Genomic DNA, 15,347 nt, shown 5'->3' with positions numbered 1-15,347 from the left:
TATAATTGAGAGCCAACAGTAAGAGCTTCTCAAGGGAATTATGTTCACTTGTTAACAATGTAAGTCTTTGAAAGAGATGCATCTCTCACTGTGTGGAAAAGGAGTCACAGTCATCCCAAATCCCATCTCATTTTCTTTACATACCATGTTGAGCCAGAGGCCCCAGTGAGATAGGTGACACAGTCCAGCAGGTTTAGCTTCTGAAGAGCTAAGAGGTGGCCAAACATAGCTGACATTGCTCTGAGACCTCCGCCTGTTGCCATAACAGCTATTACTGGGACCTGTCCAAAACACAAGTATTATCCTCAGAAAGTTACTCCCTTGCTACTTGGAAAAGTCTAATCACAACGCTCAGAATTTCTTGAGCAGATTCATTGGAGAATGATGAATTAAATGACCACTTAGCCAGTCTTTATCAGTACCTTATTGAAATTAACCTCGAGATAGTCTTAACCCTAATGCTTGGATGAGCTTGAATATGCAGTCATTTTAACCTTCCTTCCTACCTTTGCTCTCTATACTTGGAATTGCACTGGTTAAGAATACATAATTGTGATTTTACTATAAACAACAACAAATTGCAATAAATGCAATTAAAATGGATTAAGGACATTTTTTGAACTCTGCTGATTCTTTGGACAGCATTCATTTAACAAATATAATTCCAGTAAAAAAATAAGTTGTCCCTTAAAAAGTCACCCTGGATGTTGGCAACAAAACGTGCTTCAGCTTGTTATAAAATGTTCTAATTTTCTTTCTTCACCACAAAAGATTTTTTAGTTTTGGTAAGAAGTGTTCTGAGAATGAAGAAAGAAAAAAGTAAGCCTAAAGAAATTACATCACACTGATTTAATAAGAATTTATGTGAGGTGAATTTCCAATACTCCTGTTTTCCTATTGGTTTGGGTTGCCTGACTAGGCTGTATCTAACACAATGCCTCATGTCTTGCTGATTTGCAGCACCATAGTATTGGAAACTGTGTTTGAAGAGTGGTATTATTACATCCTTGGTCATTTGGCCTACTTAAAAGATTGGAGGGATGAATACTTGAGCTGAAATTTTACATGAGTATGGGGTATGTCATGCTGAGAGCCCCTGCTCTTGAATGCCCCCTGCCATTCAAATCAATGGGCTGGTTATCAGCATGCAAATACTAGAAATTCCAAGGGAGGGAAGTAGTGGCAATCCTAGTTCAATAGACCCACACCCCATGCTTGGATTCCAAAGCACAGACCTCATGCCCATGTAGATCTCTTTCCAGATGGAGAACCCTCTTCAGGGCACCAGCAACGACTCTCTTCCTCTTATGCAGGAACTCTTGCTCTCCTTGGCACAGATCATACCCTAAGCGCACATCTAGTTTTTCTGTGCTGAAACATAAATAAATCCAGAGGCACAGAGCTGGTGTTTAAAATGTATATAGATCTATTTTCAGCAACTGCAATCTAATGGATTTTTAAAAAATCCTGATTCCTTATTCTGATTTTATAGAAATGTATTTTTCATTTGCAAAGAAATCAACTTCTTTCCTTCTACATGGTCTCTTTATTGTTTCAGTGTAAGATTTACTGTCAGCTAAGGATAATAAATAGGAAAAACAAAGGGCTTCTGTGACTTAGCTGTAAGCTACTTCTGTAGCTTTGTAAGCTGAATCCTTTCTATTTCTGCTTCATATGATTTCTGAGCAAAGGATGACTTAAATCTAACAAAGTCTTTCACGGGCATTTGTGCTGCAGATTTATACAGAAAACCGTACAAATTAAAAAGACATTCAAATAATTTTTGCTTCTTTCTTGTCTGACACATTATTTTACAACGCAACATTTTGTCTTCACTAGTTTATACTTCTTTCTCTTGTTATCACCAGAGCCACAAGTGTGTTTTTGTAAGAGAACTGTGTCCTTTGGGTAATGTATGGACTCTGATGTTCTTTCAAATGTTATTTCAAATTCTCTTTTCCCTCTGCTGCCTTCTTGTGCCCTTCTTGAAGAAGCCTCCAGACTTAGTGTTTGGTTCTTTGTTGCAAAAGGCACCCAGTGACAAAGTCCCTCACCATTTGAAACTCTCATAAGTTTTTTGCATTTTGGTGGGACTCCTTTGCTGCAAGGACATTTAGCTTTGAATTGTGATGACTCCTTAATGATGACTTAAATGTTGTTACATTTTGCCCCTAGTCTTGTGCATTCCTTGTATCTAAATAAAGGACATACTCTGTTCTAGATTTCACAGTTCAAAGAGCACTAAAATCTTTAGAGAAAAAAACCCAAACCAGTCCTCTTACCAATCATTTAGCTGCAGGTACAACTGTAGTGGCACATTCTGTAAACAAAGAGACGAGAGCAGGAACATGAATGGTGGGAAAAGAAGAAGTTTTGAATCCAGATTTTCAGTCTTCCAGTCCAGAGGATTTCAGCCCCCTGGAAAGTCCCACCACTGCCACCCTGCATGCTTTTCAATTGTTGTTTTGGGTTGGGGTTTTTTTTAATATTCATGTGTTAAATAGTGAGGGTTATTCTACTCTTCTTTCCAGATATAAATTATGAAACACTCACATGTCTTACAGGAAGGGTTACTTTCACTTTATGTCCAACAGGGAGAAATTTCAGTGGTACCGTTAAGGTGTCACTTAAATTGCTGTTGTCATCTTCCTTATCAGAAACTTTCTACACAAAACAAAAAGCATGGGTTGTATTCACAGAACAGAAACAATGCAGTTCTTTGCTGCTTTGATCACTCTGGAAGTAAGCAAGCAGTATGAACAGTAGCATTGTGTAGTGCTCATTACCTGCAGCCTGACTTTTAGAATTGGCTCCCAAACCTTCAAGCAATGGAAGTAGAAAGTGTCAGTGTCCTCTGTCGTCTTCTGTGTCCTCTCGTGAGATGCAGGCACCGTAAGTACAAGATTTTTACCCTCTAGTAAAAACAGGTTTATTTAGAGAACAATACTACTGTTCGGGCAAAAGAGCTAACAAAGTTGGCAAACTTTCTGCTGGAATAATTTTCTGTGGTAGCTCCTCTGTAAGCTACCCCACCAACAAGTCTCCTACAGCACAGGACCTGGAACTCCTGCCTTTACCCCCATAGCTTGGAGTGCTCCCAGAGTCAGCACTCTATTACTTCCACCAGCAAAGTCTACTGTGTCCAGACTTGATAGCTCCAAGGAAAAGACACAGAGATCAGTTCAGGGCATTTCAATGCATTGCATTTTATTATTTAGATCATATATCACTATCTATATATAACTTAGAACATTCTTATTGTCTCTGTACTCTAAAATGCCTCCATCTGCATCTGAATGAGTAGAATAGGTTTGGTTTGGTCATGCCTTCAGTTCACAGAGAAATTGCCATACCTTTCAAGTATTTCCTGCTTTCATGGATGTCCACGTGCACTTCCAAGCAGCAAACCTCACGGGACTGTAAAAGGCAGGAAGGAAAAGGGTGAAGAAAGTGAGTAACACATCTGCTGCAAATAATGAAACATCATGCAGACAACCACCACCTACAATACAGAGCCAATTGAACTGGTCTCAGTTCTGGGAGCAACCCAAGAGAAAATTCAGAGCTCATTATTCTAGGACAGTAGCCCACGTTGCGCTGCTTCAGAGTGCCAATACAGTGATGCATTGTCAGAGATTGTTAACACATTCAAATTATCCCAAAATCAGGAAACTCTGTACAACACACTGGTGCCCAAACACATATATCTAATAATTATTTAGGAAGGGTGGGGGAAAATACCTGATGATGAATTTCTGTGTATTGTGGCAGTGATTATTCTACAAAGCATCTTCTTGTTGGCCCAGATGTAGGGAAATCACAGATTCATTCCACCCTACCCTCCACCTGAGTCACTACAGTTCACCTCGTGCCAGGACAGTTTTCCAATTCATTTCAGGAACAATGCATGCCAATCATTGCAAGTCTTATGCCTCACACAGAAAATGAGGGGGAAAGAATAGAACACGTGTTACTTTGCCTCAGGGGTATCAAGGGCTAGCATGTGGGAACCACACACCAGCTTGGAGCAGATGGCATGAAGTACTTGGTACTCCTTAGCTGCTGGGCCAGCCTGAGGAGACAGGCAATGCACCACATGCTGACTAACACCAAAACAGGGCTCGGTGCTTCAACAACTAAAATAACTCTTTATTAAAAAACTCATTTCCCAAAAAAGCTGTTATATTAGATACCCTTCCAGTCACAAGCACACTAAATACCTACTATTGTCTTCTACAGACCTTTTATAACCTTGGTTTTTCCTGCCAAATGCCATGCTGTGTTATGAGAAGTACAATCAGTTTCCACTTTGAGCACCAATAAATATGGGGTTCTGCAAGAGTAACAAACCACAGCTTGGCAACATACTGACATCTGTAATAGATGAGGACTTAAAAAAACACATCTTCCATTTTTATACGGAGAGGGCAACAGTTGAGCTGCAACAAAAGGGCACTGTCCCATATCTCTGACTTTAAAATGCACACCATGCTCTTATCTACCACGGTAGGTTGTGTTCTATCTATAAAAAGGGGGGAAGAGGAGAGGATCAAAATGAAGCAGATGTCACTCCAAGATAAATTCTCATGTGAACCTTACCACTAGGACATCATTGGTAATGAGACGCTCCGGAGGGCCAGGACTGAAAAGACAAAAACAAATAACAAACTAAAAAATGCTGTGTGAATAGGTGCATTTTGGTGTGTTTTGTTTAGTTTTTTAAATAGCAGTTATATGACTTTTCCCACTTATAATTGGATATACGTAAGTTATCACAATTTGTTTTCTAAAAGGAAAAATACATGATGCCCTGCTCAGCATGCGAACCTAAATACAACAGCCTAACAAAAAAGAAATCCCATAAAAATACTAATGCTTAAAACTATGTGCTAAGTTACAGCAGAACAAAGGCATATTGGTATATGTGGAATCATGTCCTGCTATTAACAATTTACCACATGACTTGGGGAAAGCAAAGACTACTATTAATGTGTTCTACAAACATTTATTAGGAAAGAAATTTCTGACTAGTTCATATTATAACTTATGGCTGAACACAAATGAATGGCAAATAAGAATTAGCTTCAAGTGTGCTATATGTATGACTGCAAAACACAGAGGTAAGCAATAAGAAATCTTTGTCCCAGATATTTTACCTTGTAAGACCTTGGTCTGTCACTGAATGGATGTGGTTATTATAATCTGTAGAGTCTACTAACAGCATCTTTCACTAAGGCAAATATTCCAACACCCCTGTGTTACACACATTCATAAATGCTTTCATATATCTGAAAGGGCCATTGAAATTATGTAGTACATAACCTTTGTATATCCAGGGGATTTTACCAAACACCATTTCCAGGCTTAAAACTTCTAAAAATTTCAGCTGTAAAATGTATTTAAGTAACTAGATTTGATTTCTAAGGATGGGCATTGCCCAAATGCCTTATAACTTGAATGGTGAAAGATGTTCCTCTTATTTCTAGGCTGAATCTGATTCCCAAGCACTGCTTCTCCTTCTGACCTTTTATATATCTGACTGTGACTGCTTTCACATTTGCGGGAGATGATTGCCATCATCATACATGATACTGTCTCTTAAGGTACCTCTCACAGGTAAATTAAATATATTTTCTTGAGTTTCACTGTGGGAGAAATTATTCAAGAACACAAGTGATTTTTTCTGCAGTTTTCTCATATTTAAGAATAAGAAACCTTATTTACAATTCCTTCTGATCATGCAGTTAGCCAGTTTTCACTGAACTACTTTATTATTTTTTATTTTTTTTTTACTCTCTGGCAGATCTAAACCTTCTAGCTTTGGAATTTTACTCACATTCTTTCCATCCAGAATTCCACTTCCAAACTTTCCCATTTCTTAGAGCACCTCTCTGTCTAAAAAGAAAAGTGTAAAATAAATATAGATTATTGAAGGCTGCAAGAATTTGGCAGCACAGACACACCTAAAAAGCACTTCAAGGCCTGACATCTCTTCTGCTAGTGACACCAAAAAAAAGTCTGTTGTTGTATCTTTCCAAAGCTGAAATTGCAGCAGAAACGACAGACTTGTGAAAGGCACATAAGATTAATAATCTCCCATTGTGTGATATGTAGAATTCTACATATTTCCAAAGATACAATCAGAGAGGGAAAGCTTGACTGAAAAGGAAATATAATGGCTCTCTGCAAGATAATGTACATGGGGGAAAGGCATTGAAAGCCCAGCAACAAATGCATTAAGACTAGAGACATTTCTACATACAAACCATTTAAATCACATTTGAACTGAATCCAGAAGAGATGAATTAGGCAAGTGACTGAAGTGGTTATTGAATCATTGTATTTCCCAGTGACTCACCCATTGGCTGAGAAGCTGCACAGCCCCAGCCAGCAGGGTCACAAGGAAAACCCATGTTAACAGCTTTCAGCATGTGGGAAGTAGCTGCTTTTATGGATTGTCTCCTTCCTGTAATGAGTGTGTTGCAACAGCTCAGCAACAGCTCAGACAAGCCCAGGAGTTGTCACAGACCTATCCCAGCTTTGTTTACTGGGAAACTCTCTTTCATGGGCTCCTTAATAAAATACCAAACATGTTAGCAGGACAGACATTCCTTTACTATGGGCTAGAGAAATCCGAATCAACTAGAAAGAAACTCAGCATAAACACCAACAGGGGAAAAAAACCTGAAAGAATCATTTAATTCAAGTGATGAGTGAATTGTTTTCATGTTTTAAATAAATAAGTTGCCATTTAAGAGAAAATTTACCCTAAGCATGGCAAAAGTGGAATAAAGCTGAAAGGTAAGGAAGTATTTATTTGAATTCTAAAAGATAAAAATTATTATTTATAGATGCTTCCCGTTAGAATATTTTGCCCTCAGAGCGGCATAAGGGAGAAGCTGTTTCATTTTCTGAATTTGTAAAAAGAGATTCATGAAGTCACAAAAATAAAGAAAATTACATCTGTTTTGATGAGGTACTGATAATGATATATAAGGCTACCTGCCCATGAAGATACAAACCCTACTTAACATGGAAGACAACGTGGACAATGAGGTCTTGTCGATCTCTCTCCCTGTGTTTTCAGCCCTTACCTCTGATTTCAAAGCAAATGTCTCACGGATTGTCTCCCCAGGTCTGATTCTAGCAACATTAAAAAGAACTGTGAACTGCATGTCATCCTTGGTGAGTGGATCTTCATCACACACTGCCAATTCTAAAACATTCTGGTAATAGAAAAAATAAATAAGAACACTTACTGAGCTTCTGTTAGGCAGAAACAAAAAAAAAATTATAGATTTTTGCAACTGTTTCACTAACAGAGCAGTAAGAAAAAAGAAGCATGTCTTTTCCTTCAGGAATCTGCTAATGTAGAACATTATTACACCCAATCTTAGGAAATTTGTGAAATGGAAAACAGCTACCTATAATAGAGGTTCCCACTCTCCCAAGAAAGAAAATATGCCAGTGCTCTGCACCCCACTACCCACCCAAAGAACAGAGTTTCTTCATTCCCAAAGTTCTACAAATTCCACAATTTAGGGAAGAATTACATTTGTTGTCTACACCACAGCAACTTCTCTACTGTTCCCTCAGAAGCAGTGGAGGGAAAGCTCTTTCGAAGTTAGCCATGCCAAAATAGCACAGAAGTACACTACAACAGTGCTTATTTCACTTGGATGACAACAAAGGGAGTCTGGACTCAGATACAGGCATTTACATCACCAATGTCTGTAAATCACTGAGAAAAACACTACTTCTTATGTCCACTGTTCTGTGCAAACCAGTCTGTTAAGCAAGCATTTTCTTAAGTTATTTAGCACAGTTGATCAATGTGATGTCAGCTGAGGATTCCCAGTTATTCAAATTGGTGAAAGTTCTATTTTTTTACTACCTCAACTTCTCTCTGGATCCTAAAGTAGAAAGTCTCGTTCCAGACAGGGTTGTCAGAATTCTTGATGGTTTTGGTTTGAAGCTTTCCAGGTGAAGCAGACGGCAGCCACAAGCGTACATAGCAGTCTGATGCAGTCACTGCAGCAGAGAAAAATTAAAAACCTGATGGCAATATTATAGATGAACAGTAGGGCTAGGCCATAATCCTGGAGATGAATAAATATTACTACTCTTGATTTTTTATTAGTAAAGAGATCACCATTTGGAAACAACCAAGGAAAACCACCTAATTCCTGAGTAACTACAAACTGCAAATGTACACATGCACAGGCAAAGTACACTAAGAGCCACATTTGCCATGTGAAGAGAAAGAGGAAAGTGGACTATGCCCACTGACCATTCCTCAGGCATAGTCCTTACAATTCCAGTCAACAATGTTAAAAAGTTAAACTGAAACTACAGCTGGCTCCACAAAGGGCTGTTAGGATGATTACAGGAAAGGAGAATGCATACTACAGCAAAGGTCAGAGACTGGCTTGCTCACTTGAGTCACACAAGCATGCGGAGGGGACATAGTGGCTGTCTAGAGGTGTTAGGCACTAGGCAAGATGATCTGTTGCAGCTCAAGGCCAGCGTGGGCCCAAGAACTGGAGGGCACAAGCAAGTTGGAAATCTTCCTTCCACTTCCATCTTATATCTATTCCTTATGGTTAGTGTGGTCAGTGCCTCGAGCAGCCATCCTTTGGGGAGAGCCAGGGTGGGGAAGCGCATTTACTTTGTGAAGCTTGACAACGGTGTGAAAGGAAATCTCCAAGGTGATGTCTTTCAGAGCTGGAGTCAGGACTTGATGGAAGATTTCTACTGCAGCCCGAGATGCCTAAATACTTCAGACTGGTATCAAGCAGTGAATAACATTGCCCCGCAAGGTTTTGGCACGAAAGTGGAACTGTCCCTTCAATAGAGTAGATAGAAGAGATCATTGAAACTCAGAAGTACAGGCCTTGTCACACTAACACCTTTTTAGTGTCCACCTCTGGATGGTGCTATGTGGCATTTGCCACTGGAGCACAGGAAGCCTTTGGCAGGCATTTACTCAGCCAACAAGGGTTTCACTCCCTCTGGTCTCCCACACATCCAGGCTCGGCCCTGCATGACAAGGCATGGATGGTCTCAGCTGAAACTCAAGCAAATAAATGCAAAGTGATGCTTTTTTATGCTGCGTGAGTCATTTTTTGCTAGAGGAATATACAGGCCAGAAGTTTCAAAACTGACAAAAGGCATCTCAATGCCTCTGTCCTAAATGAGAAACTCATTGGAGACCTCTGCAAAAATGGCAGCTGAATGGCTGGTCCACAGCACACCTGGAGGAGGAGACATAGGAGGCTGTGAAGGGGAGATAATGAGTTAAAGACACTTGAACACAAAAGTACACAGAAAAGTCTGTTTTGCTTGAAGGTTCAACATTAGAACTGGATCTGCAGAGGTCCTCCTTAACCAAAATGATCAATATAATTTATTGTGACTGGTCATCTGAGAGCAGCAAATACCCTGAAAGATAAGTTATTTTAGAAGCCTTGAAATTCTCTAATTTACCTTTGCTTATTATTTGCAATTTTTTGCATAATTGGTACATTTCAATTAAAAGGACCCTAAATTCACAGCCTGTGTGGCCAAATTCCTGCCCAAGCAGATTCATGGATTGCAGTGTCTTAATGAAGTCTACTTTCTCTTCTTGGCTCAGAAAATTAATCTGGGTGTCTTTTTTTTTGCCAGCTCCCTGAAATGCCATTAGAGATGTACTCCAATCTAATGATACCAGAGACATTTGATCTAATTATACCCCTGGCATTAGTATTTCTACTGCTGTGCTTTACGTACGCTGCTTGCATACCTTCAGAACTTAAGAATATTGCTCACTGTGTAAACTCTGGAGGTGACTAAAAACACAATCAAACCACAACTCACACAGGTCTCTTGACTTGATGTTCTTAGCTTGTATGATTCTTACAGAAAGCATGTGGATGGGGCAAAACTTCATCTGCAGAGAAAACAAATGCAATAATTTGATCAGCTCAGAATACATAAACAAGATGCATTTTGAACAATGCAGGGGACACTCTGCCCACATCTGTTTGGAGTGAGCTGACCACCCTCAAATGTAAGTACACCACGCTAAGGTGAAAATACAGTGGCACACTGGGCTGTTTGCTAAGGAGCTTGAGGAAATGAAGACAGAGAGAGAAAACTCGGGCTCAGACAATGGTGTGGAAAGCAGTCTTATTCACCCCAGAGGCACTTGTTTTCAGGCAACCTGATGCATGTATGGCCACAGTGACGGTCATACTGCCAACACCCCAAGGGTCCAATGCCACCCTCAGGTCACAACGGGGCCTTTGGAAGGGGATGTTAGGAATTGCAGCTGCCTGCCCAGGCCATGCCACAGCTGACCTACCCAGGCCAGGACATGGTACTTACCAAAATGCACTACAAACTTCTGACTTTGTATCTGAGCTAAGACTGAATTTCTGTGATGCTTGTAAGCAGGGCAAGCTCACCAAATGGCCCTGCTGACTTTGAGGGAACAGACCACAGGTCCAGCAGAGACCCTTCAGACAAAATAAAAACTGCCCTGCTTTGCAGGTATGATATCACAGAATTCCGTATCATTATGTATCCTGAAAATACCTAATGAGAATTGAAGCACTTCCCTTCCAGACATGAGATTTATTTCTATCACAGGCAGGCTATCATTTTAACACTCTTTGAAGTTACTTGTTCCTAATTCTTGACAGTTAAGCTTTCCAGGTTAAGCAATTCAGAAAATACTTGCCATTTTTAAAAAGATGTTCTGATGAGCATGAATGAACACATATATAAATGTAACAATAGTAATAACAGAAATAGGGAAAATATTTAAATCTTTTTGATTTAAATTAAATAGATACATTTAAATTTCCTTTTAATCTTCTGTTAGTTTGTTGGTGGTGGTGTTTTTTTGGTTGTTTTTCTTGCATGCCTTACTAGCACGGCTTGTCAGCAATATTGAGTATAACATACAGCTATTACAGTACCACTACCACTAATAAATTAAAACTTAAAGCTCAAACTACCAACTGAAATACTATGTCTATTTGCATAAAAAGTGTATCTCATTACACTTCACTAAATAATTTCACAATTTTATTTTGAAAGTTAGCACCATGACTAATTTTCCTGACAAGGGAATTATTATCTCTGTAGATACAAACTGCTGGGAAAGGAGGAATCTCTCTACAGAAAGAGTCAGTCACTACGGTTAATCTGAAATTCTTTTAAAATGAGGTGGAGACTACTGGACATGTTTATTAGAGATGAGAATAGGCTACATTCAGCTTCATCCAGGCTTGTTTACAGGTAAATTACATCACATAAAATGGATATAATCTGAACTGTGAATTAGCATGTTCAAATAAGGGCTTAATATTAAATTTTATTATGTCACCTAAAAGTTACATACTTTTTAAATTCAGATTAATATTTAAGAGTTGCCCTGAGCAGAGAAACCCTTGTTAAACCTAGAAAATCACATTACTCTGTCTCTTGGCTTCTATCAAAATGCAAAGCAAATTTGTTCTTGTATGACAAGAACTCTTTCTAGTATGTCTTTCTCCGAATTTTAAACTGACATATTTAAAACTTTCTTGGTTTAATGCATTGTGGACATTACAAGTTCCAATTGAGACACTTCCATATTATTCCAGTTGCCCACTGAAAGAATTTGACTTTAATTTTCCTGTGCAAATAGTTATTTAACATAGAACTACCAGCTGGAACACTCACTCAGCATTCTTAGTGGTTTTCATTTACATGAATTACTGGATTATGTAGACAATTACAGAGGTGACTAGTTTTAATTATTATGTTAATTTTTTGTCATTTTGTAATCAACTTCTCCCTTGCTCAACAGAAGCCCAAACCATTCACAGAACCTGCCTTCACTGAAGAAACAGATGTTGGCATAAAATTTGCTTTGAAACTTTTTGTGATGAAAATTTCCTAACTGCTTATAAAAATGGTGCATCTGCAGGTCATCTTCAGAGTACTCTCAGATGTGACAGATGTCATGTTCTCATCCTCTGCCTCTACAGCCAGAGTGTCTCACTCCTCCTCCCTTCCTCTTCCAACAGCAATCACTCTCCTTACACGTCAGCATTTACCAAATGATGGAAACATCAACAAAGAAGACTTTTCGCTCCTCCTGCTTCACTCCTAAGCTGATTTGGTGCAGCTTAGTCCTGATGCTGTTGCAGGATAAAAGGCAAACAGATTCAGATGGGAAAACATGGCTGTAATAAACCCTGAGGGCTCTGGAAAGCCCTCAAGGAAGCCAGAAACCATCCCTCTCCCAAGACTGCAGTTACTCCAATCTGTGATAACCATTCAGAAGTGGGCTAATTCCTTTTTTCATCACATAAAGGCAGAGCTAATTTTCTTCAACAACAGTCCAGAGCAGACTCCTAGGGTCTGATTTGGATGGTCTAAAATAACATCCTTGCCTGAAAGTGCTGGTACTCCAGAACACTCTTCTACAAAAAATAATTACAGTTAGAGGTACCATTTGCTATTTTCATAACACGAAAAGCAACATGTAGCTTCACAATTAATGCAACTTGATGAACGCAGACACCCTATCCAGACAGCCCTTGACAGACTTGCAGCTCTATTGGTCTTGCTGGTTTTAGTTCACTTCCTTGGGAGAAACATGTTTTCTCCCAAGAACAAGCATGCAGAGAGTAACAAAACCCCATCTGTAATCACCCAGGGTCGAAGGAAGCTTTCCCGGAAGCACATAATTCTATTTTTGCTGGGAAATTACTAGAGTGACACTGAGGCCAACAAAAGAGTGCAGGATTCAGCTACCTGTGTACTCCTGCATCCTAAGCAATAACACTCCAGTCCAATAAACAGCAGCATCTCCAGAGTGCCAAAGGGAAGTCTAGAACTTGGAAAAAAAAGAAGCCAACAAACTTCTTCTCACTTGACAGTATTTAGCATTAAACTGTATTTCTGTACTCTCAAACCAAGCTTTGAGAGACTCATTCTGTTGAAAATACAGAAAAGTCAGTAATCAGGAGATATAACTAGCATGTCAGAATTGCCACAGCTGTATCAAACCTTAACAGACTGAAAATTCAGATCTCATTGATTGTAATAATACACGCTCACTGACTTCCTTCCATAGGAATGTTGATCAGCTTTGGAAGGACACTTTTCTTTACAGGCAGTCACTTAAGGTTTCGCTCCAAAAAGACAACTTTGAGCATATGAAATCTTCTCAAAGCTCATAAATATTGAGGAGCCTACCAAAACAGTCTGTGGATGGCAGTAAGAGAAGAAAAACCTACCAAGAGCTCATATGTTTGATTTCAGTCCTTATTGCCCCTCCATGCTGCGACTAGAAGATCATCTCATGGCTACCTTCACTAGAAAGTCAGTATTCTAGCAAAGTTTCTGCAGTCTGGGAACTTCATCCCATTAACTACCTGTTCTCTTCTTCTTTTATTTTAAATAAGTCCTTGGTTTGAACATGTTGGAAGGTTGATTGGAATGTCAGTGTTTCATTCTCCCTGCACCAAGCTTAAGCAGCTCTCTGAGCAGAGTTATCACCATGGGATAACACCAAACTATGTTATGCTTTAGATGAGGATTTTTCTGTCTTCTGACATTTTGAAAATAGATGTAGGATTTTTATACATATGTTTCAGACATGAATAATTACCTTTTTCATGGATTACTTCTTTCTCCAGTGGTGTACTAGAAGCTATACCATATCTTGCCCACAAGATCTCATACCAAATGTTACTATTTGGCAGATTCTTACCATTATTTTATGTTAGATACTGAGGGTTTGGTCCAACTACAATTTGACAATTTACCAAATTGAGATTAAATCTATAAATGTATAAACTATAAGAAAGATTCATAACCAGCCTGGTTCTAAAGCACTCTCTTCCACATAGATCATGTAGTATGGGCTATTAGCCTTTCTATCAGTGAGAACACTGCTAGAAATTTGTCTTTCCAACCAGCTGCCTACTTCCATTTCAATTAAAGGGATGAAAAGTTCCAGTGGAAAAAGTGGCTGACTGAAGAAATACAGAAAACTATAAGAGTCATTTTGCTTGGAAATCACCGTTGTCTCAAATTTTATCATTGGAAGCTGAACAGTTAGTGAGGAAATCTAATTCATCTTACAAACATAGACTGTAATTTCATGTAATCACAGATGGATGACTTCAAGAATCACTGTTGATTTGGAATGTCTCTCCTGTTCATATATATCAGCCACTTTACACATATGAGTGGGTCCCTCGGGGCTTTGAATTGACAAAATTTCTGAGTAGTTTACCAGATGGAAATTATTTCATAATCCACAAAATAAAACTTGAGCCATCCCTTCAAGCTACTGATATTTTTCTAATCTTTAACTTTGCCTGCAAATATTACCATGGCACAATTAATGATCTCTATAGGTTGTTGCATGTAACATTGTCTCACTATATTTTAAGCCCATGAATGCCCATACTTCTTCTTTTTATTTTTTCTTTTATTTCTTGCAAAATTTGATGAAGGGTTTGATATATAAAGAATGATTATCTGTAAATAATTCATGCCTCCCATTCAGACACCATGCCCATTATTTTTTTTAAGATATACATGAGAAAAGAACCTTCAGCTAATAGTTCTGTTAATTTATAGTAAAAGCCACCAGTTAAAATCTCTGAATGGAACTTGCTATTAGAAAACTCAAGTCCAGACATGAAATACTTCTAGTAGAATTGCAAACGCTGTAAACATTACGTTACAAATAGCTAGATATGATGAGCCAAATAGCTCATTAGATGTCTCCCCTGCAGCTAAAGTAATACAGATTATGCTTTGTTGCTAGATAAAGCTGTTGGTTTATTTCAGCTGGGGCAAGCAATGAACGTGTGCTAGCCAGAGAAAAGCATGTAGGAGTGCTAAAGCACTTTCATTTTAGGGGAGGTAAACTCTTCAAGACCAGCCTCCTCTTCCTTCACGGACCTCACTCCGGCATGTACATCACACGATAAAAGAACACATTTCCTCTGTGTTCTCACTGAAGCTCGCTTACATATTAGTTACCGTGAGGTAAAACAGGAGAGCGCTGAGTCTGCAAAGTTCAGGATGCCCCTGCCACAGCACAGCAGCCCCTGCATCCCAGCAGATGCACGGAGGAGGGAGTTTGCTCGGGAGAGCTGGAGCAGAGAGGCCCAAGAGCAAGGTGCCAGTGAAGCATGGGGCTGCTGCTCTCTTACCTTGGCTGGTGGGCTCCCCATGGCACGGAAGATGGCGGCTGTGACCGAAACCCTGACTTGGTTAACAGATCTGTCAGCTGACAAACACGCTGGCAGCTTGTTGTGCTGCTGCTGCTGAAATAACCTGAAGGACAC

General features: G+C 39.2%; 1 protein-coding gene across 1 annotated transcript in view; it reads right to left on the bottom strand.

The window, feature by feature from the left end:
- LOC131580630 (cytosolic phospholipase A2 beta-like) overlaps positions 1-15,347 on the bottom strand; it is a 46,938-nt gene that overhangs the window by 12,464 nt on the left and 19,127 nt on the right. Inside the window, exons 3-14 of the mRNA XM_058842048.1 lie at positions 9,859-9,931; positions 8,669-8,845; positions 7,895-8,031; positions 7,095-7,226; positions 5,837-5,895; positions 4,600-4,642; positions 3,354-3,417; positions 2,787-2,914; positions 2,554-2,664; positions 2,283-2,320; positions 1,236-1,371; positions 145-281 (exon numbers count right to left, since the gene is read on the bottom strand). Coding sequence (XP_058698031.1) covers positions 145-281; positions 1,236-1,371; positions 2,283-2,320; positions 2,554-2,664; positions 2,787-2,914; positions 3,354-3,417; positions 4,600-4,642; positions 5,837-5,895; positions 7,095-7,226; positions 7,895-8,031; positions 8,669-8,845; positions 9,859-9,931 — 1,235 coding nt within the window. The remainder of the gene's footprint in view (positions 1-144; positions 282-1,235; positions 1,372-2,282; positions 2,321-2,553; positions 2,665-2,786; positions 2,915-3,353; positions 3,418-4,599; positions 4,643-5,836; positions 5,896-7,094; positions 7,227-7,894; positions 8,032-8,668; positions 8,846-9,858; positions 9,932-15,347) is intronic.

This window comes from Poecile atricapillus, chromosome 1 (genome assembly GCF_030490865.1).
Source record: "Poecile atricapillus isolate bPoeAtr1 chromosome 1, bPoeAtr1.hap1, whole genome shotgun sequence".
NCBI classification, from domain to species: Eukaryota; Metazoa; Chordata; class Aves; order Passeriformes; family Paridae; genus Poecile; species Poecile atricapillus.
The sequence above is the reverse complement of the archived record's forward strand: the minus strand, read 5'-3'. Positions and strand labels throughout refer to the sequence as shown.